The 24,167-nt window shown below is 37.4% G+C and overlaps 1 protein-coding gene across 2 annotated transcripts in view; it reads left to right on the top strand.

The window, feature by feature from the left end:
- PRKG1 (protein kinase cGMP-dependent 1) overlaps positions 1-24,167 on the top strand; it is a 1,246,601-nt gene that overhangs the window by 1,032,975 nt on the left and 189,459 nt on the right. Inside the window, exon 7 of one of the 2 annotated variants that reach the window (XM_039238529.1) lies at positions 8,805-8,899. In XM_039238529.1, coding sequence (XP_039094460.1) covers positions 8,805-8,899 — 95 coding nt within the window. Of the gene's footprint in view, positions 1-8,804; positions 8,904-24,167 lie in introns of those variants that run through there. The other variant, XM_039238531.1, reaches the window with a different exon arrangement.

The raw sequence follows: 24,167 nt of genomic DNA, 5'->3' as shown, positions 1-24,167 counted from the left end.
CCTGGAGCCTTTTTCAGAGTCTGTATCTCCGTCTCTCTCTGACCCTCCCCTGCTCACGCTGTCTCTCTCTCTGTCCTAGAAAGAAATAAAACATTAAAAAATAAATAAAAATGCATTACATTTCAACAGTGAAGTTATAACCATTTTTGTGTTTAAGTGTCACTGACTTATAACCAACGACCTGAACTCACTTTGCCTCATCATAAGGGATCCTTCAGAGGAATTTGTACCTACTCAGTCGGTGATAGGAAAGGAAATGCAGGTAGAAGGGAACTTATACAGCAGTTTTCATTTTGTAATTGTTATTTTAAAATGTAAATAAGCCAAGGGATGCCTGACTGGAATCATTGGGCAGAGCGTGTGACTTGATCTTAGGGTGGGGAGTTCCAGCCTCATGTGAGGCATAGAGTTTATTTCAAAAGTAAATAAAAATTTTAAAATAAAGCGGTAATTGTTTAAATGTAAATAAGTTGGTTTCTTCTAACTGAACAAATGCGACTGGCACTGGTACTTTATGGCTCCTATGAAAATAGCAAAGAGACTTATAGAGCCACAGTGAGCAGGATATATGAAAGATGAAAAAGTCTTGTTGGATCACTGTTTAGATAATCTTCTCTGAACGATTTTGAATCAAGAATGTGTCAAAGTTTACACCAATGACTTGTCACACTGCAGTGCAGACGTCACTGTCTGTGCTTGTATCATACCTGCTCTGTTGACTGACAGCACACAGATGTCAGGCACCAACATCTTAAAGACATCAAGAAATGATGTGTCTGGCCACAGTTTCAGTTAAAACTGTGTTTTAAATCTTCTAGTGTTAGAGGATCAGAAACCTTAACATTTTGTGGCTTATATATAAATTATTGGAGCTTTACCATTTGCTGCTTTATTTCTTACCATTAACTAAAGAATCAGGAGAAATTGAAAATTCTCGTGGATATAAATGATTCAGTAGGTCCCAGGGGGACTTCTTGTCCCGACAATCTGGATTCATTTTTTCTTTATTACATTTCTAGTTCTTTGCTCTCAGGGGATGATAATGTTTATCCATTTATGATGATTTTCTGACGGACTTTTGTGATTATCCCATTACTGCAAATTCCTAGCATTACCTAAAGGAACTTGTGGCTTTTAACCAGTTTATTTGAGAACAGGTGGGTTAGTGGTACTGCTTTATGAGTTTTGTAATGTGGATAAACAGAAATAACAAGGGAATTACACCACAGGAACCCATTCCCTTGGCAATATTTCAGAGCACCGTGGGGATCCTGGGAAAAAAGTAGTAAGAATATGTTAGACTCTTTGGACACATTCAAGATGTCTTTTTAAACCAGCCATAGATTTTTCCAAAACTAGTGTTTCATGTCCTGCAACTTATGAGCGATGATTTATAATCATGTTAATTATATGATAATTAACATAGGCTATATTAGTATGTTAATTCTATTAATTCTGGTATGCATGTATTGGAATTGGTGTATTAAATCGTAAGAAGCAGGAGATGAATCCGCTTTAAGTCCCAGTGAGACGGAATAGGTGAGAAAAGTACTAAGAGCCTTCAAGTAAGCAGGCACATAAGTTGTGGAATTGAAACTTTCCGAATCTGTATGCTTTGCTTTAGGTATACAGATGTAAACTTGTTTTCCTATACGTTTAAAAATTATCAAGGGCAACCCTGGCAAAGATCGTTTCCTTGTTACCACTGAACCGGCTTTTCCTTAGATCATGTTGTAAGATACCCACCGGGGGCTAGAGTTACACGTGGATTTCCCCTGCTCAAGACATTTAACTGTAAGAGTCTTTTTATTTTCCCGTGAAGCACATGTACACTAAGAGAAAAACTCTGAAATAGGCGTTTTTCCCCCATTAAACCTGCACAACCTGATTGTTCTAAAACTTGAGCAAAATGCTTGCAGTGATGTCTACAGTACTTGCTGCTGCCTCTTCTAGAAGCTGAGTTAGTTCTCTGAATATTTCAGTTGCCTGGAAACATGGCATTCCCTTCTCCTCAACCATGAACTATAAAATATTAGAGAATTCACAAAGGAGAACTGAAAACGACCTTTGCTAAAATTTTATGCATATGGTACTGTAACTGTGTTGCATCAAAAACTGAACTCTCTCCAGAAATAAGTTGAACCAAGATGGAACAGGATTGGTAGGCAAAATTTCAGAGTTGCAGTAATAATTCAAATACATTTTGATTTTCTGATTCTGTTCAACATACCGTATATGCTACCATTAGAAGCAAATGTGATTCAAAAACTCTTGTCTATTAAATGCCACTTAAAACCACATTTAAGTGGTTAGAATCAACCACTTTGCTTAGAATGAACACATTTTGAGCATGTTGGGTCAACAAATTGGTTTAACATGATGTTTGATTTTGTTGAATATGAAAATTATGGAAATTAAATTTGTATATGTGCAACAAGAGTGAAGCATGAGAAGCCCTTCTTGTAGATCAAGGACAAGATAAAGATGTACATTATCAGCACTTCTGTTCACTGTGCAACTAGACATGCCAATCGTTGTGATAAGGCAAAAAAAATATATCTGGAAGTGAAGAGATAGAACCATAATTATATATGTAAACCTGGAAGAAACACATTTATATCTCTAGAAGAATTAATGAAATATATACATATAATATATTCATCTAGTGGGATGATATGCAAAGAAAGGAAATGAACTACAGCAATATATATTAACACTGGAAAATTTGAAAAATCTCAAATATAATACCAATCAAAATAAGTTGCAGAAGAATATGTGTGGTAGGCTCATATTTTTATAAGGTTTAAAACCAGACAAATTTATGATATTTATGCCTGGGAGGAGATGTGAGGGCATGTCGGCACACACATTATGTCACAGACATTTGAAAGGGGATTATGAACAGCAGGTACATGGCAGACATCTGGGGAGAGTGGGTTAGGACATGTGGTAAGAGAGAGATTCTTATTTATCCCTGTGTAACACAGAAGGTCCAGTGATCAGATCAGACTCCAAGAAATCATACATCTTGACCAAACCATGAATTTAACTCATGACTCAGAGAATGCAGGCAAAATTCAAGCTGAGACAAAACATTCCTACCCTGTACATGTCCCAAGCTAGCAGATGCATCTCCTGAAGTGCCCTCATTGTCCTGTAGGGGGCATTTTGCTTTGAGAGTAAGAGGACCAATGTTTGAGTGCCACATGCAGAGCACTGTTTGAAAGCAGAAAGTCTTTGGTGTGGGGACTCTTGGCTTCCCATAATCTATTAGTCACACAGGTAGGATAACAATGACCTGACTAACCCTTATTCTCCATCTTCGTCTTTCCCATAAATCTGTAAATTCTGAGCTTTTTTCCCCCCAGTAAACATTGCTTTGGTTTTAAAATCTGTTGAATCTGTACCAAAGCATTCCATTTTCTCTTTGAATTGTTTTTGATTAAACATGTTGGTTGAGTACACTGATATTATTGAAGTCTTTGGTATCAAAGATCTATTTTATATGTCCCCTTAAAAATATCTAATATTTCTTTTGATTCTTAATTTTGATTTTTAATTTTTCAATATGCATATAGTTTACAAAAGAGTTTAGGGCCACCTGGGGGTCTTAGTTGGTAAAGTGTCTGACTCTTGATTTTGGCTCAGGTCATGATTTTATGGTTCGTAAGTTCAAGCCCCATGTCCGGCTCTGTGCTGACAGTGTGGAGTCAGCTTGGGATTTTCTCTCTCCCTCTTTCTCTGCCCCTCACCCACACACATATTCTCTCTCTCCCTCTCCCTCTCTGTCTCTCAAAATAAATAAACTTAAAAACTAATTTAAAAAACTCAAATCATGGGGCACCTGGGTGGCTCAGTCAGTTAAGCATCCAGCCTCGGTTCAGATCATGATCTCACAGTTCGTGGGTTCGAGCCCCGGTCGGGCTCTGTGCTGACTGCCAGCTAGAGCCTGGAGCCTGTTTCAGATTCTGTATCTCCCTCGCTCTCTGACCCTCCCCTGCTCATGCTGTCTCTCTCTCTCTCTCTCTCTCTCAGAAATAAATAAAACATTAAAAACAAAAACAAAAACTCAAATCACTAGACTACACATACATCTTATAGAGAACAAGCTGATACATAGGTAAGTGAAAACATTAGAACACATACTCTTTTATCTATCTAGAAGGAAAAGAAGTGTATGCTCTATCTAAATAGTATTTCAGAGCAGCAGTGAAAGAGCAATAGTAGTGTTAAGGGTATATTTATTTTACAACCAAATGCATGAATTTCTGAAATAGGTAGGAGCGATAGAAGAAAGGGAGAAAATACTGGGAAACTAATCAAACTTTTTGAGCACTTATTGTTAAAAGGATGCTTTTCATAGCTATCCTCATGTAATTCATACACACATACACCGTCTTTTGAGATAACCCTCCCATTTTTTGGTTCACGTGACAAGTTAAAATGTGTTCAGACAAACCAAGTATTATCTTTAAGTCTCCATAGTTAGTTCTTTCCCATAGCATTGTGCATCGTAAAGTACTTTGTGGTTTAAGGGAAAATAATAAGTAATATAGGCCACGGTTATATTTAACTTTCTCTACCCTACTGTTTTTTGAATTAAAAATGCAAATATCCATGCCTGGTGTCTGTGAATGTTTAGAATGGTTCACTACATGTACAAAGAAAAAGTATAGGAATGACAACTTTAAAGGAAAGCTTTTATTCTTGTTCTTTCACCTGCTTATCCTTTCACATGTATGGATTATTCAGATAGGTTTTTCTTCACACTTATCATATAAGCAGAAAGAGGTCTATTCCATAGGTAACCTACTTTTTATGCCTCTTGCTGCATTTCAGTAACAAGTTTATTTAAAAAAATTTTTAATATTTTATTTATTTCTGAGAGAGAGAGAGAGACAGCACGAGCAGGGAAGGGTCAGAGAGAGAGGGAGACACAGTATCCAAAGCAGGCTCCAGGTCCTGAGCTAGCCATCTGCACAGGGCCTGATGCGGGGCTCAAACCCACAAACCGTGAGATCATGACCTGAGCTGAAGCCAGACGCTTAACCGACTGAGCCACCCAGGTACCCCTTCAGTAACAGTTTTGTAAAGAATATTTCAAAATCCACTGAAATCTCTACATGCCTTGCATAAACCTGTCATTTCTAATTTCTAATTAATTAAATTAATTTAAATTAAAAATTAAATTAATTATTTTAAATTACAAATTAATTAAATTAATTAATTCAATATTTTTATTGTTCTTAACTAAAAGGCAGATATAGAATTATATAATCTATCCTTATATCTAATTTTGATTTAATGATCTCTTAGTATATTATACCTTAGTTCATAATTTTTTTTTAATAATCTGTACTGAAAGATCATTTTGTTGGGCTGCCTTATTGTACAGTTGAGAAAACTGAGGTTCAGAAATAAAACAATGAATTGATGTCTGTCCCACATTGGTCTATAGAACATTTGCATCTAAATCACCTACAGTAATCTTTTGAAATGCAGATTTCCAAGTCTCAGTAAATTAGAACCTCAGGAATAACAGTCCAGTACCCTTTATTTTTTTCTTCCAAGTTTTTATTTAAATTCCAATTAACATACCATGTGATGCTAGTTTTCCATGTAGAATTTAGCAATTCATAACTCACATAAGACACTCAGTGCTTATCATGGCCGATGCCCTCCTTAATCTCCATCACCCATTTAACCCATTTCCCCTCACTCCTCCCCTCCATTAACCCTCAGTTTGTTTTCTATAGTTAGGAGTTTGTTTATGGTTTCCCTCTCTCTTCCTCCCCCACCCCATGTTCACCTGTACTTAAATTCCACATGAGTGGAATTAGATGGTATTTGACTTCCTCCATTTTGCATAATATTCTCTACCTTCATCCATGTCATTACAAATGGCAAGATTTCATTCTTTTTGATGACTGAGTAATATTCCATTGTGTGTGTTATATGTGTGTGTGTGTGTGTGTGTGTGTGTGTACATACACACATCATATCTTCTTTATCCATTCATCAATCACATCAGTTAATGGACACTTGTCTCTCTCCATAGTTTGGCTATTGCTGATAGTGCTGCTATAATCACTGAGGTGCATGGGCCCCTTCAAATCTGTATTTTTGTACCCTAGGAAATACTTAGTAGTCCAATTTCTGGATTATAGGGTAGTTATATATATGACTTTTTCAGGAACCTCCATCGTGTTTTCCAGAGTGGCTGTACCAGTTGCATTCCCACGAAGTGTGCATGAGGGTTCCCTCTTTATCCCCATCCTTACCAACACCTGTTGTTTACTGTGTTGTTGATTTTAGCCATTCTGACAGATGTGAGGTGATAACTCATTGTAGTTTTTATTTGTATTTCCCTGATGCTCAGTGATGTTGAAGATCTTTTCATGTGTCTGTTGGCCATCTGTATGTCTTCTTTGAAAAAACGCCTATTCATGTCTTCTGTCCATTTTTTAACTGGATTATTTTTTGGGGTGTTTGATAAGTTCTTTATAGATTTTGGATACTAACCCTTTATCAGATATATCATTTGCAAATATCTTCCCCCATTCTATAGGCTGCCTTTTAGTTTTGTTGATTATTTCCTTCACTGTGCAGAAGGTTTTTATCTCAGGTAGTACCAGTAGTTCATCTTTGCTTTTGTTTCCCTTGTCTCAGGAGACATATCTAGTAAGTTCAGTAGCCTTTATTTTAAGTAAAGTTCCCCTACCACGAAGTTCAAGAATCATTGGGTTAGTGTATTTCTATTCACCTCATAAAAGGCTCATCAGCATGCAAATGATCATCTCTATGATACAGTGTGGTTTAAGAGGGTTAAAAACTACATCCCCATGGTTTTGATACAGTGTGAAAAAGTAATCAAATGCATCAGTGGAGAATAATAATTGAATTCCCTCCACTTTGCACATACATTCTTAATACTTATAAAAACCCTGGTCTTTGTCATCCAATCTCTAAACTCAGAAACCCAAAGCATAGTATTTTGAAAAGTGCTTAAGTTTCTAGCATTGTCTTAAGAAATGATTTTTTTTTTCTGGGGCACCTGTGTGGCTCAGTTGGTTAAGCATTCAACTCCTGATTTTGGCTCAGGTCATGATCTCCTGGTTCATGAGTTTGAACACCGTGTTGAGCTCTGCACTGACAGCCTAGAGACTGCTTGGGATCCTCTCTCTTCCTTTCTCCCTGTCCCTCGCCCGCTTGCTCTCTTCCTCTCTCAAAAATAAATTAATTAAAAACTGTACTGATTAAAAAAATAATTTTTTTGACTACCTTACATATTCCAGGTAGGCGAGTTTTAACTATTTAACCATTCTAGGTGAAACATAGCCAGTATTATGAATATTAGTAGAACCTGAGAGGGAAGTAAATTAAGGTACAACTTCCCACATTTAGGTCTTCATTCATGCCACAAAACATTATCGCTTTCCTTCTGTGGACTGTCACACAAATCACAAGTCCTTAGGGGCCAAGATGTCTTGTTTGGGCACTAAAGCTTTTCTGTTGACACAACTTACAGCTCTTGGGCACCTAGGTGGCTCAGTTGGTTGAGTGTCTGACTCTTTTGGCTCAGGTCATGATCCCAGGGTTGTGGGATTGAGACTTGTGTAGTGCTCTGCACTGAGTGTGGAGTTTGCTTAAGATTTTTTCTCTTGGGGTACCTGGTTGGTTCAGTAGGTTAAGTGTCAGACTCTTGGCTTTGGCTCATGTTATCATCTCATAGTTTGTGATATCAAGCCCCATGTCGGGCTCTGTGCTGTCAGTGCAGAGCCTGCTTGGGATTTTCCCTCTCTCTGTCCTCCTCCCCTGCTCTCTCACTCTTTCTCAAAAAGAAACAAACATTCAAGAAAATACTGCCCCTCCCCGCTACTCATGAGCATTCTCTCTCTCAAATAAAAATTAAGAATTAAAAATAGGTAGAAAAAAACTTACAGCTCTTTATTAGGGGCTTATTATGAATTGTAGAGTATATCAAAAATATACCTACTTCTTGGAAGAGCACACTATTCTGGTATAATGGCATACTATTATATATATACACATGTGTGTGTGTAATTTATAGATTTTTTAAAAATGAAATCTTACTGAACAAACATGTGGACCTTAAAGCCTGTCTTGGGTTAGGGCCCTCTAAAAAGGCTTCATGAACATGTGAGTGGCCTTTGAATGAAGGCTGGGTTCTTAAAGGAAAAGAGACAGGAGTGTCTTATAGGAAAGGGGGCATGCATGTGAGAAGTGTAAAAAGATGTTTAATGCAGCAAAAAGAATATAAAGGTCCAGCTATAAGGAAATGGGCGAGTAAATAGAGAATGGGAAAAGGCACTGAAACATGAAAACAGATGAACTAAATTCGTATCTAAGAGCATGGAATAAGTAATAAAACAATGTTAAGAGAAAAATGTAAGTTTCAGGATGATGTATACTGTATTATGCTATTCATATGCTTTAAAAGCACAAACATAAACACATTAAAAAGGTTGGAGAAAGGCTTACTTAATTCTTTATAGTGTTTGCTTCGTAGTAGGTAGGAGACGAGAATAGGAATGAGGATTAAGTGAACTTCAGATTTCTGGATAATTCATTACTTGTTAAAAACCGCTTGAAACAGCGTAACAATGTTTGGTGGGCATTTCTTGAGATGTGCATGGACACTTTCTGATATTCTTTTTGGTCCTTTTTGTGGTAATGGACTTATTTTCTTTAAAAGAAGAAAAAAATGGAATTAGCAGTATCGGTGTTCATTTGATCAATCTGTGCGTGCGGTGGATACGGACTTTCATTGTTTTTCTTCGTAGGTTAATGTCACTCGGGAAGACTCATCAAGTGAAGACCCGCTCTTTCTTAGAACTTTAGGAAAAGGAGACTGGTTTGGAGAGAAAGCCTTGCAGGGGTGAGTAGACCACATGTGGCACAGTTTCTGTTTGAGCCTGACATGGATTCCTGTCTTCAATATTGAGCCCCTGGCAAAACAGGTTCTTTATTTAGTGTTTATCCTAATACCAGACACAGGCGCTTAATAATCATCTTATTTATTTCCAGATGGACTTGTGATGCATTTACATAGACTGTAAGATTAATGGATTAGCTTCCGTAATGCAACATTTTTATATTTATGGAAAGATTTCCCAGTGTGGCTCCTTAATTGCAATCTTGGTAAAGACTCTAAAAGGGAGGGAAAAGTCGCTGCTAAGCTTACTTCATGCAGTAGTTTTGCTCAGAATCCTAGGAATAGGATTGGTTGAGAATTTGGAAATCCCTGAACTAACTATACAAACCAAGGATCAGAAGGCCATGGAGACTGGCTGGGATTAATGTAGTGGTGGTCCTCGCTAGTGGTGGAGGTAATGCACGTAAACATCAATATATGGGCACCAAAGTCTGGACCCAGAGATGTATACTGCAAGGTCCCTGAAATTCTACTTCTAAAGTAAGGCCTTGAGAAGCAAACACTTGCGATTTCTTCCCACATACTATGGAAGAAAAACCCAGTTGATTTTGGACTACACATTTTATAGAATGCATGACAAATATGGCAGATATATTTGGGTACTCTATTCTTGTTTCCCAATATGGAACACATCTGAATTATCAGTTTATATAGATGAGACTTTTCAAAACTCAGTGCAAGGTGTGTGTGTGTGTGTGTGTGTGTGTGTGTACTAAATGCTTTTGACTTTCTTATTTTTTCTTTCTTGTATTTGGTTCATTTGATCCTTCTGAGTTCATCTGATGAGGATGTACTTGCCCATTCAGTTTTTTTTCCAACAGCAGAGTAAGAAGAAATACCATGTTCACTGTCCACACACAAAAGAATGCAGTAAACACTATCTTTTCAGTATAACGTGTACAGACACAGCATTGGTACTTGAATCTTTCTTTCCTTTGCTTATCCGTAGAGGATTCTAGAGAATAATGCCACCTGATTCCATTGGTCCAAGATTAAATGCCTGTATGAAAACTGTCGTTTCCAACAGAGCCAAAGAAACAGGAACGTTTTCAGTCGTTTCTGATTGAGATCACAAGTGGAACACCAGAAAAGAAAACATAACTGAAAATTGACCGATTTCCTTTTGTGATTTATTTTCACTGATTTTTGGTGCCTGTTAAGGAGAGCTTCAGTGGTGGTAACCCCTTCTTAGAATGTGTCTTAAGTGACCTTAAGGATACAGTTTATGGAAAAGTTATCAAGTTTTCTCTGAGGTAACATTTAATCGTATTCCATAAGGATACAGTTTATGGAAAAGTTATCAAGTTTTCTCTGAGGTAACATTTAATCGTATTCCATCTAGACTGAATTCATTCTAATGTATGGCTTTTCTTGTGAACTGTCTGGTGCCAAAGTTCTCTTTCATACATGTTCAGACCTCTGTATGCTGGCTCCACACTGCCCCCCCCCCCTCCATCGCCCTTCACTCCCTCATTCCCCCAGCAATTTCTTTCTTTCTTCTGCCCTTTGCCTTTACTTTCTCACTACTTAGCTTGGCTTTATCAGCCTCCACTAAGTGTCCTCTTAAATGTCAACAGAGATTTGCTATTTGCATCAGAGGATACTCTTTCTTTTCTGTCTTATGGTGACTTCACTTCTCAGCCATAGTTTTACACTGCTTACCACCCATTCCTTCTTCAAATTCTCTTCCTTTGGGACCCTTGTCACTGTTAGCACTTCTTAGAATTTCTCATTTGATTTCCATTCATCAATGTTTTGTTCTCACTTTTCTTTATTAAATGCATCTTGATAGACATCCAGAGCTATGTCTGCATGTCACCTTGATGAAAAGAAGTCCAAATACTTACATTCTGATTTGAGCTCAGTATCCGGCACTTTTCAGATACTCAACATGCATTTACTGAATGAATTAATGAATAAATGAATAGACAAAGAAAACAAATGAGCCTCTCTGCTTGGATCTGTTTGGCAGTAAAAAAAGGATTATGAACACTTGTCTGTGTGTGTGTGTGTGTGTGTAGGGGGTCAGGCTGGTGATGTAAATGAGTAAAGTAAGGTGCTTAAGTAGAAGTCCTTATGTACACAGTACAGTAGTTACTGAACACCAGCTCACTGCTATATTTTTAAGCAAAAACACTTAGGTTTTGAGAAAAATATATGAAATGTGAGTTTGTAACTTGGTGAAAAGACTCTGCAAGCAAAACAAACACAAACAAGAAAATATTTCTGCAAATGATTTGACCTGTGAGCTGCCATTTTGTGATTTCTATCACATATGTCTTCTTACAACACACTATCTAAATTCAAATGAAGGAAGCCAATTTAACCTTCTAATTTCCTTATTTTGTTCTTTTTAAAAAATGTTTTGATGTCCTATGTGTGTAACCTCTTTTTCATCCTGAGTATCTGTGTTCCCTTTTGATCTTTTCTTTGAATTTCAATGTTGCACAAAGAAATGTTTTGTTTCCCTCTAAAGACCTTAAAAATTTATGTTACTTTGAGATAGAAAGTCTTCTGGGCACTGTGTGTATCCTTTGGGGTAATAGCTCTGCTTCTTTGCACATCATATGATTTTTACATTTGGAAGAAAGATTATATAGTCAGCAATCTCTGCATATCAATAACACAGCTTTTCAGACCATTGTCTTCACTCATGTAAAATTTATACATACTGGGAATCATTGCTTTATTTCCCTGAGGATGTTCAGCAGACCATTAAAATATTGGTAATTTTTTTTTTAATTTCTGAGAGAGAGACAGAGAGAGAGAGAGAGTGAGAGACAGCATGAACAGGGGAGGGTCAGAGAGAGAGGGAGACACAGGATATGAAACAGGCTCCAGGCTCTGAGCTGGCTGTCAGCACAGAACCCAACGCGGGGCTCGAACCCACATACTGTGAGATCATGACCTGAGCTGAAGTCAGACGCTTAACCGACTGAGCCACCCAGGTGCCCCAAAATATTGGTAATTTTGACATGAATCCTTGACCATCCTTTTTAAGGTTTAAAGCGCCTGACATGAGTATTGAGTAAGCCCATGGTAGAACATGGAATGACAGAGCTGCAGTGTGACCTTGGTCCCTGAGTCCAGAACTCCACTGTAGAGCTCTGCCTCTAGAAGTAATAAGCTCCATTGCTTTGTTCTCTGGGGACGGTCAAGTCATAGATCTCGGTGTCTTATAATCTATATCATCATCATCCATTAACCACATCAACCAATAGCATCTCGTTACCAGAAAGATTGAATACATGGATTGCTGTCTCTTTTGTTGGTTGACATGAAGCAAATTATTCTGTATTCCTTGGCTCAGTCACTAGGTTTTTTTTTGTTTTTTGTTTTTTTTTGTTTTTTGGTATTTTTTGCTGTGATAATAGGTTTTCCACACCAGAGAGAGGGCAAAATTTTGTACTCTTGACAGAAGTACTCTTTCTTTATGTGTATGAAAACTACACTTATGTTTGAGAGAAATTGCTGCAGATGTGGTCCGGTAACTCCTCAATCAGTCCATCCCACTCTGACTCACTGTGGCTTCAGGCTCTACACCTGACTTGAAACCACACAGAATCTACACAGGCATCAAATGGTGTCATAGTCTAAGCCACACCCATGCCTTTCAGAGGTAATAGGAAGAAACCTAAGACTTGCTGGACTGATGGGGTGAGCTCCCACCTGTACCCTGCACCCTGGCATTTGAGTCATCAGCATGCGGTTAAGAGTTCCAGCTAAGAAGTCAGTGGGTCTGGGTTAGGATCCATTTTGTCATTGACAGATCACGAGACCCTAAGAGGTCCTCCTGTAATCAGAAATGGAGTTGATGATTACACTTAACTTTTTTTTTTTTTCTGGATGTTGAAAGGAATAATCAAGGGGATTGTTATAAAGCATTTGAGTGAGTGCCTAGAATTTAAATGACGCTCAAAGAAAGTTAGCTGCTGTCATCACTGCCACCATCTTGTTTTAACTATCATTAGCACAGCATCCCTGTCCTCTTCCTTATTCCAGAAATGCTCTGTTACTTCTTGGCCAAAATTAGAGTCCTTGATATAATTGACATAGCATTAGATGTGGGGTCAACCACCATTCACTGACTACATAACTCTGAGCAAGCCAGTTAGCCTCTCTAGGTCTCTGTTTCTGAATTTGTAAACTGAGACAGATGAACTAGATGATCTCTAACTTTCCTTAGGTCACAGCCTCTGATTCCCTTGGGATTTGGCCTCTTTACAGCTGGAACAGACCACTGGATGCCAAATGCAGCCCTGTGTCACCTTGTTAAATGGTGGCATTTAAAAGCAGGGCACTGCTGGAGGGCCCTGCCCTCCAGGAACTTCCTAACTGTTCCCTGTCTTCTGAGCACCTATGCCACTTACTAGGTCTGTCCTTGTTGATGGAAAAAGAATAAGCCATTTCTGTATTCCCCAGATTCTCCCCTTGAGGACCATGATCTTGGGAAGGTGAATGAGCATTTCTCAACCTGCTTTCTCCTACTTTCTCTTTTAATTAATAAAATAATAGCATATGAAAGGATAGAATACTGGGTATTGGATTTTAATGCTTTGTCATATTTGAGTCTGATCATTATTCATGTATTTATTTGGAAATAAAACACTGAGGTACAATTCAAGGCTCTTGGTTCCCTCTTCATTCTTTCCCTCCTACCATCATCTCTTGAGGATGGCCGTGTACACCATCACTGCTCATGTGTCTATAATTTATTATGTATGTATCATATCTGTACATGTACTTAAGCTTATTTGTCTTTAAATTGTACACATCTGAAATTTCTTTTTCTTACTGCATCAATATGTCCTTTTTCTTTCTTTTCCTTCTGTCATGCTGATTGCATTTGTGTCATCCCTTTGTTTAGAAATTTTACCTTTTTCTATTCTTTAATGATTAGTCTTTAGATTTGAAATAGTATAGCTAATGTGTCATGTTAACCAGTACCTCTGTCCTTCTCTTGAATAAGACAAGAATCCTTCTGTGTTCCATTCACTCATACCATCTTCTCTCTAGTTCTCTAGCTTGTGACTCCACCTGGTTGGTAAATCCTCAGGCATTACTCATTATTATGACTGTATTTTTTCAGACACTAGTGATGTAGGTTTTCAACCTGTTTACTTCTTGTTTTGCCCATAATTCCTTCTTACACCCAGCTCTTTCCTTTTGAGTTTATTCTTTAGCAGTTACTCATAGATTATCTGTTTATACTTCCTGCCTTTGTCTATACATGTTCTGGGCTGTGCATAGAAATCTAGGTTAAAATTTATTTATCCTCAGCATTTTAAATACGACTCTGTTGCCTTCTGGCATCCATAGCCTGCAGTGAGTCAAATCACTGTTCCTTTATAGGTCATGTGCCTTCTTGGGTCTTCATCTCCTTGTCTTTGATGTTGTGCATTTTTTCCTACATTCTGTCCAGGGGCAGATATGTTTTCTTTTTCCTTCATATCACTCTGTGTATTCTTTAGTTCTGAGAGCATTGTTTTCCTCAGTTCTCGAAAATTCTAAGCATTATCCCTACATATTCTCTTTCATCCCTCTTTCTCTAATCTCTAACTTGTGTGTTCCCTGTGTTCTATGTTTCAGCTCCTCAACATACCATTCTTGTCTTCTTTTCTCCTATTTGTATGTTCTTGCTCTGTATCATTCCGTGTTCTCTTTGTGATGGAATCTGGACAATTTTCTCCCTTCACCTGTATCAAGTCTTAAATATGACCCATCCACTAAGTAGTTTCCCAGTGATTATTTTTTAAATATGACTTCGGGAATTTCTGCTTGGCACACCACACTGGTTAGTGAGCTCTGCAATGAGACTGCCTGGGTTTGAATCCCAGCCCTGCCATTTGTAAGCTATGTGACCTTGTTTCCCTTCACTTCTCTATACTTCAGATTCATAATTTGTAAAATGGGAATAATCGTACCTGGCTGCATGCAGTTAGTCATTAATAAGACAAGTAATGTGTATAGTATATATGTTGATTAGAATGATAATAAACTGATATTGATTAGATTAGTAAATAATGTTAGCTGTGCGTTGAGATCTGTCTTCGTGTCTGTTTTATATTCTTTCCTGTTTATATTTTCTTTTCTGTTTTATTATTTTCAGAATATTATTTGAAATTTTCTGTTACTTTCACTTTGTTGTATAGGTCCTAACATTTATTACATCTGTGGACTCTCCCTGTTTATTGTGTGGTTTATTATAGCTTGGGGAGGTTTGGGGTGGTTTTTTTTTTTTTTTTTCATTTTTGTTTGTTTTTATTGCTCTCCCATTTTCAGTGGAGTTGGTAGACTGACAGATTCCCTTGGGCCAGGACCATCTCTTCGTGGCTGTTTCATATTTGTCCTTGCAAGGATAGGCTTCAGCTTCATGCCCCTGTACCATGAAGACAGGAAAGAGATCTGATATCCCACTCATTAGGCTTGAGTTTCTGTTTTTCTCAGGGAAAACATCCTGAACTGAGAGAGAGAGAGAGAACTTTTCTCTTCCCTCCTTCCTTCCTTCTTTCGTTCATTCCTTCCTTCTTTAATTTTACTTCCAGTGTAGTTAACATACAGTGTTATGTTAGTTTCAAGTGTACAATATTAGTGATTCAGCAATTCTGTACATTACCACATACATTATTCATTCATACACACATTATATATTACACCATAAACGTACTCTTAATTCACGTCACCTGTTTTACCAATTTCCCCTACCTCTCACCTCCCCTCTAGTAACCAACAGTTTGTTCTCTGTAGTTAACAGTCTCTTTCTTGGTTTGCTTCTTTGTACATTTGTTTTTTTAAATTCCACATATGAGAAATTTAGATGGTATTTATCTTTCTCTGACTGACATATCTCACTTGGCCTTATATTCTCTAGATCCATCCATGTTGTTGTGAATGGCAAAGTTTCTTTTTATAGCTGTGTGATACTCCAATATAATACACACTCTCACACACACATATGCACACACACACCCCTTTATCCTTTCATCTAGTATTGGCTACTTTGGTTGCTTCTATATTTGGTTATTTTTAAACAATGCTGCAATAAACAGAGGGCTACGTATATATTTACAGATTGGGTTTTTTTGTTGTTGTTGTTGTTGCTGTTGTTCTCTTTGGATAAATACCAGTAGTGAAATGTTAATTCTGTTTTAATTTTTTGAAGAACCTCCATACTGTTTTCCACAGTGGCTGCACCAGGTTACATCCCCCCTAACAGTGCACAAGGTTTCCCTTTGTCTCCACATCCCTGTCAGACTTGTATCTGGTGGTTTTGATTATAGCCATTCTTACAGATGTGAGGTGATATCTCATTGCAGCTTTGATTTGTATTTCCCTGATGATGAGTGATGTTGAGCATCTTTTCACATGTCTCTTGGCCATCTGGATGTCTTCTTTGGAGAAATACCTGTTTATGTCTTCTGCCCATTTTTAACTGGATTATTTGTGTGTGTGTATGTGTGTGTGTGTGTGTGTGTGTGTGTGTGTTGAGTTGTATAAATTCCTTATATATTTCTGATATGAACCCTTTATCAGATAGGTCATTTGCAAATATCTTCTCCTGTTCAGTAGGTTGTCTTTTAGTTTTGTTGATTGTTTCCTTTGCTGTGCCAAAGCTTTTTGTTTTGATGGAGTCCCAGGAGTTCATTTTTGCTTTTGTTTCCATTACCTCACGGCATAGTTAGGAAGATGTTGCTACAGCCAATGTCAGAGAAATTACCTGTGCTCTCTTCTACCATTTTTATAGCCTCAAGTCTCACCGTTAGGTCTTTAATAGATTTTGAGTTTATTTTTGTGTGTGGTGCAAGATATTGGTCTAATTTTATTCATGTAGCTGCCCAGTTTTCTCAACACCTCTTGTTGAAGAGACTGTCTTTTTCCTGTTGCATATTTTTGCCTTCTTTGTCAAAGATTTGACCATTAAATTGTGTGTATGTATGGGGGGGGGGTGTTCTGGGCTCTCTATTCTCTTCCATTGACCTGTGTGTCTGTTTTTGTCCCAATACCATACTATTTTGGTTACTACAGATTTGGATTATATCTTGAAATCTGGGATTGTGATACCTCCTGCTTTGTTGTTCTTCTCAACGTTGCTTTGGCTATTTTGGGTCTTTGATATTTGCATGTAAATTTTAGGATTATGTTTTCTAGTTCTGTGGCAAATGCTGTTGGTATTTTGATAGGGATTGTATTAAATCTGTTTTGGTAATATGGGTTATTCAAATCTATGAGCACAGAATTACTTTCCATTTGTTTGTGTCATCTTCAGTTTCTTTCATCATTGTTTTAGACTTTCCAGAGTACAGGTCTTTCACTTCTTAAGTTTATTCCTAGATATTTTACTCTTTTTTGTTGTAAATGGGACTGTTTTCTTCATTTCTCTTTCTGTTTCTTCATTGCTAGTATATAAAGATGCAATGGATCTCTGTATATTTTGTATCATGCAATTTGGTAAATTCATTGATCAGTTCTAGTTTTTCGGTGGAGTCTTTAGAGTTTTTTCTCTATAGAGTGTCATGTTATCTGCAAATGGGGAAAGTTTTACTTCTTTCATACCAATTTGGATGCCTTTTATTTCTTTTTTTTGTCTGGTTGCTGCAGATAGGATGTCCAGTACTATGTTGAATAAAGGTGATGAGAGTGAACATTCTTGTGTTGTTCCTAATCTTAAGGGAAAAGCTCTCAGTTTTTTACCATTGAGTATGATGTTAGCTGTGGATTTTTAATATATGAAAAATTTTTATTTTTATTATGTTGAGGTATGTTCCCTACACTGACTTTGTTGGGTTTTTTCTTCTCATGATGGAAGTTGTACTTTGTCAAACTCTTTTTCTGTATCTCTTGAAGTGATCATATGGTTTTTATAATTTCTTTTGTCTATGTGATGTATCATGTTGATTAATTTTAATATATTGAACACCCATTGCATCCTGGGAAAAATCCCACTTGATCGTGGTAATGACACTTTTAACATATTAATGGATTTGATTTGCTAATATTTTGTTGAGGATTTTTGCATGTATGTTTATCAGAGATACTGGTCTGTAGTTCTCTTTTTGTTTTGCAGTGTTTTTATCCTGTTTCTGACTTTAAGACACCCCCCCCCCTTCTCTTTTTGTGAATCTGGCTAGGCATTTATCAATTATGTTGAGATTTTCAAAGAAACAGCTCCTGTTTTCATTGATCTGCTATATTGGATTTTCTTAGTTTCTATTTCATTTATTCAAATCATTATTATTTTTCTTGCTTCTCTTGGTTTTAGGTTTTGTTTGTTCTTTTGCTAGCTCCTTTAGGTGTAAGGTTCTGTTGTTTGATGAGATTTTTCTTACTTCCTGAAGTAGACTCGTGTTGCTATAAACTTCCCTCTTATGAAAGCCTTTGCTACATCCCGAAAGGTTTTGGACCATTGTGTTTTCATTTTCATTTCCCTCTATGTAATTTTTTATTTCTTCTTTTATTTCTTGGTTGGCCCATTCATTGTTGAGTAGCATCTTATTTAACTTCCATGTGTTTGTACTCTTTCCAGATATTTTCTTGTGGTTGATTTCTAGTGTTAGAGAATTTTGGTCAGAAAAAATGCATGATATGACTTGGTGAATTTGTTGAGACTTGTTTTGTGCCCTAAAATGTGATGTGTTCTGGAGAATGTTCCATGTGTGCTTGAATAAGCATCCCAGTTTTAGCATGGAGTGTTCTGAATGTAGCTCTTAGATCCATCTGGTCCAGTGTGTTATTTCAAAGCCACTGTTTCTTTTTTGAGTTTCTGTTTGGATGATCTGTACACTGATGTAAATGAAGGGTTAAAGTCTCCTACTATGATTGTATTACTATTAATTACTTCCTTTATGTTTGTTAATAGGTGCTTTGTGTATTTGAATCTTTTCATGTTGGTTACTTAAGTATTTACTATTGTTGTTTTCTTGTTGGATTATTCCCTTATTAATTATGTAGTGTCTCCTTTGTCTCTTATTACAGTCTTTGTTTTAAAGTCTATTTTGTCTAATATATGTATTGCTACTCCAGCTTTCTTTTCACTGCTGTTGGCATGATAAGTGCTTTTCCACCCCTTGACTTTCAGTCTGTATGTGTCTCTAGGTTCTGAAATGCATCCAGAGAGAGTTATTTCTAAAGCCTGTGTCTCATGTGTAGAAATACTCTGGAACTCTGGCTCTGTGAAAGCTTTGTCCCATTTGCCATCTTGAATGGGACATAGTCAGGTTTCTTCACTCATCTCCATGGGCTCTCCTGTCCAGTTCTAGCTCATTTCTCCAACCTAGCACCCTTCTCTGTTCTAGCACTGGAGACTTGTAGGGGTTTAGTTTTGTTTCTTAGGTTTTAGTGATGATTATAATTAATTAGCAAAGATTGTTCTTTTGAGAATTGAATTGGTAATCCATGTAAGATATAGCAGAATACCTGGTGAGATTCTTCCCTGTTATCTTGGATTTGTGGCTAAGGTTCAAAGCTAAAAGGCTGTCAGTATGTAGCATCAGTTCTTCTGTAGAATGGACTGGGAAGAGCCAGAATCGCTTTATAGGCACCACTACTCCATCTGCAAGATGTCCTCTTGAGGAGAGCAATATTCATCAAAAGAAGTTGTTTCCTTTGTTTTCAGGCACTACCTTGTGTTCTTATTGAGAATTCACAAGTAAACTGGTCATTAGAATAGAGTGTGCTATGGGACACTGTGGCAGAAGCCCACAGTGCCATAGCAACATTATCATATCTATATCTTCATCCTGAAACATTTTCCTGAGTTCCAGACCCAGTTTCCTATGGGGCATACCCACTTAGATATCACTCAGGTACCTCACATGGTGCTTGGGCAAAACTAAATTCACTTTCTCTCTCTTCACAAGCAAACCTGTGCCAAGTAATCTCTCTTGTAATAAGTGTTCTGCAAACCAGAAATTTGGACATTATCTCTGACTTTCCTTCTCTTGATATCCCTGTACCATCAATAACTAATCCTGTTGATTGTACCTTCTAAGTAATTATCAACATCACCTGTGTCTTGTTTTCACTGCCACTGTTGTGCTTAGTGCCCCCTGATGTGGTGTCAGCTGGACTAGTTTCTTCCTCCCAGTTGGTCACCCTGTGTACAGTCTTGCATACCTTGCATCAACTCCACTTACTATGGTTATGATGATTTCTCAGTATTAGTTTCGATGGTGACCATAATAAGTTACCACAAATTGAATGTCTTAAAACAATGGAATTTTATTTTTTAATAATATGAGAGGCCCATGGGGCGCCTGGGTGGCTTAGTCGGTTAAGCATCCAACTTTCGCTTAGGTCATGATCTCTTGGTTTGTGGGTTCGAGCCCCGCGTCGGGCTGACTGCCAGCTCAGAGCCTGGAGCCTGTTTCAGAGTCTGTCCTCCCTCTCTCTCTGACCCTCCCCTGCTCACGCTGTCTCTCTCTCTCTCTCTCCTAGAAATAAATAAAACATTAAAAAAATTTTTTTAAATAATATGAGAGGCCCAAAGACCAAAATAAAGGTGTCACCATGGCCATGTTTTCTCTGAAGGCTCTGGGAAACCATCTGTTGCATGCCTCTTTCCTGGCTTCCGGTGGTTGTCAGCAGCATTTGACATCATTGTCGTATAGCTTCATCATTCCAGTTTCTGGTTCTGCCTTCCCATGGCTGTCTCCCCTCTGTGTGTGTCTTTGTTTCAAAATCTTTCTCTTTCTATAAGGACATTAGTCATTGAATTTAGGGCTGTCCCTAACCCAGGATGGCAGCATCTTAACTTGATTATAGCTGCAAGAACCCTGTTTCCCAATAAGCTCACATTCATACATTCTGGGGCATAGGATTTAGACATGGCATTTGGGGGAACACAGTTCAACCCACAACATGCTCTAAAACAAATGGGTTCCTGTCACTTTTCCTTCCCAAGGGCTCCCTGTGATGCCCCCTACTGGGAGGTCTGTTCTTTTATTACCCCTGCAGTCTCACCCCCACATGCCTTCTCATGATCTGTGTTCTGGTCATACTGAGATCTCCAATGTCACCATCATCCTGATGACATAGTTTCGTCTCAGGCATTTCCATTGAATGCTCTTTTATGATTATAGTCCCTCCTGGCATGGATGAATAACTAAACTTACAATAAGCCCCAAGTGGGATATTAACACCTGGCAGCCCAGTCCAATTCAGAACCTAAGTGTTCAGGCATATAGAAGCTCTCTGTTCCTCTCAAGTCACTTATTACTCATGATAGATACATATTCTCTTATATCTTGACATAGAGATGCCTGCCATACAATGGCTCATTGGGTTTTGATGTCAAGGAACCTACCAGAGGATTTCTGGAAATCACATCCTGGTTTGGAATAAACTATACTGTACCCATAATATGACTATACACTCACATCCCTCCACATACCCCTTAAATTAGAATTATTAGTATGGAAATGCCTCAGGCGTAGCCACCACAGATAATAATGAAGATGATTTAATCAACAAAATTTAAACACATGATCTTTGAACTTCTCTGAAAAAGACCTTCACCTGGAATATAATGTTAGTTGCACATAATGCTATTTGGCTATAGTTTCTTGAATTTATCTGATGATCTTATTAATGCTTTAATGTACACAGTAGACTCAAGTATATGGTTGGTGCTGATTTAACTTCGTTTAACTGTCAATAACTAATCAGTAACCCAAGATAAGTTACTTTTAAGTAATTTGGGAAATAGATTGTTTAGGAAAATTCTGTCAATTGCAAGGGGATTTATAAAAGAGAATTTCCATGGTAGAAGAAGGCTTTATGCTTGCATATATGAGAGATTGCTTACATAAAAGGGATCAAGTTTTTATAGATGGTTGGGTTAAGATCAGGATATCTCTGTTTTTCTATAAAATGAGTTTCTTTATCCCTACTGCCTTAAATATAAGGTCATTTTCAGTGCTGGAAATTGAGCTACTTACAAAACAATTCAGTTCCTCATTGTTATTCTCCAACATGTCATTCAGACAAATAATTTCCTTTAGGTGCCACAAGATAAGAAAATATAATGTAAATTTGAAAATCTCTTCAAAAACAGATACAAAATGTTTCATTTGAAGTTAATGTTCTTGTTAATGAACTTGGCTCATGTTTTGTGTCTCTGTCATTTTCATTCCTTCCGAGTCTAGATGATTGCTTCTTAATTTTTCTTTCATACAGGGTAAAAGAAAAATGACTTGTTATAAATCATACTTTGAGCATGCAACAAAGGTTTTAATTGGTTAGACTCATTGTTATTATACTAATCACTTGTGATGCCTGAAAAAAATGTTTTAAAGCACTCTGAATATTCTTTACAAAAATTATCTTTGAATGTAACGTTTACTCCTGTGTTCTGAGTGAGGCTGTGCCACAGGAAATGAGCATTTCCAGCTATGTTTGGCCTCATGTTGTTCTCATGCCTCATTCATATAGTGAAATGTGAGTGGGGATATTTTGGAAAAAATATGCTGTGTGGTAATTGTCTTACCCTATAGTCCAAGCATTAGGGCAATTACAGGTTAGGATATTTTAAACAGTATTTAAAGAGCCTCTCACAGTTTTGCAGGCTGGATGTTAGAGATGAAGGTGCCAGCATAGTCAGGTTCTTGGGAGGACTCTTCTGGTGGCTTGTACATGGTGGCCTTCTTGCTGTGAGCTCACATGGTGTTTCCTTGGTTGTGTGCCTGTGGGGACAGAGTGCAAGGTCTCTGGTGGCTTTTCTTATAAAGCCTCCACCCTTGTGACATCATCTAAATCTAAATATCTCCCAAAAGGCTCCATCAGATATCATCGTATTGAAGGTTAGGGTTCCAAAAAGTGAGCTGGGGTAGGGATACACAATTGAGTCCGTACCATCGGCCAGTGGATTCTCACCAGCTGTTTGAAGAAGATTTTCTATGAAAGGTCAGCATCTTCTACAAGTGGTGTTAAAACAACTGAACATCTGTTAAGTTAAAAGAAAAATTAGGCCTATACATGAACCATGTATAAAAATTCAGTAAAAATCTATCTAACCAAAATTATAAAGCCTTTAAGAAAAAAATATAGCAGATGGATTTTGAGAACTTTGGGTAAGCACTTTTGTTTAATATATCATATCAAAACATCTATAAAAATGGAAAATTTGGCATTATTAAAATTAAGTATTTCTGTTCTTGATAAAAACATTAGAAGTAAGAACAGAAAATACTTTCTCTCCACAGACCAGGAGAAAAATATTTGTAAATTATAATCTGAAAAAAGGACTTTATTCCAGAATGTATAGCACAACTCTCAAATTTCAGAACAAGAAAAAAAAAAATTTTTAAATGGCACCTGATTTGAACAGGTATCTCCCTAAGGAAGCAAAATTGATGATAAAAAAGCAGTTACAAATCTGCTCATCATGGTTTGTCATAGGGAAGTGCAAATGAAAACTAGGATGGAATACTCTACGGCTCTTAGAATGCCTAGGATTTAAAAGATTGACCACACCAAATGCTGAAGAGGACATGGAGCCCGAGGGACTTGGGTGCACTGCTAGTGGGAATGTAAAATGGCATGACCACTTTTGAAAACAGTTTGGCCGTTTCTTAAATGTGAAATCTATCACCTGCCATGTGATCAGCCTTTCCATTCCTAGATATTTACATGAAAGGTTCTGTAAAGACAAAGACTTGGACACAAACATTTTTGACAGCTTCCTATATAATGGTCTCAAACTTGAAACAACCCAAATGTGTATCAGCATTTGAATGGATAATCAAATCCTGGGCTAGCCGTACAATGAAGTACTATTCAGTAGTAAACAGAACGAACTTTTGATTTACTCAACAATATAGAGGAATCCTAAAGCAATCATAATGAAATAAGCCAGATAAAAAGTACAGACTATGTGGTTCCATTTCTACAAGATCTAGAAAATGCCAGCTAATCTATGCCCACAGAAAACAGAGTAGGGGTTTCCTGGGGATGGAGGTTGGTGGCATGCAGAGATGATAAAGCGATGTCAGGGACCTTTGGGAAGGATGGGTCATGTTCATTATCTTGAGTGCAATAATAGAATCATGAGTGTCTGTAAATGTCCCAAGTCTTTAAATTGTGTACTTTAAATGTCTGCAGTTTATGTCAGTTATAACTCAGGAAAACTGTTACAGTGTTTGCAAACTCACTAAACAGTCTCTGAGGTGTCCTTGATATAATCAAGTATCAGCGAGAGAACTGCCAACCCTCCTGT

The sequence above is a fragment of the Hyaena hyaena genome, unplaced genomic scaffold (genome assembly GCF_003009895.1).
Source record: "Hyaena hyaena isolate Hyena2069 unplaced genomic scaffold, ASM300989v1 scaffold_141, whole genome shotgun sequence".
Classification (NCBI taxonomy): Eukaryota; Metazoa; Chordata; class Mammalia; order Carnivora; family Hyaenidae; genus Hyaena; species Hyaena hyaena.
The sequence above is the reverse complement of the archived record's forward strand: the minus strand, read 5'-3'. Positions and strand labels throughout refer to the sequence as shown.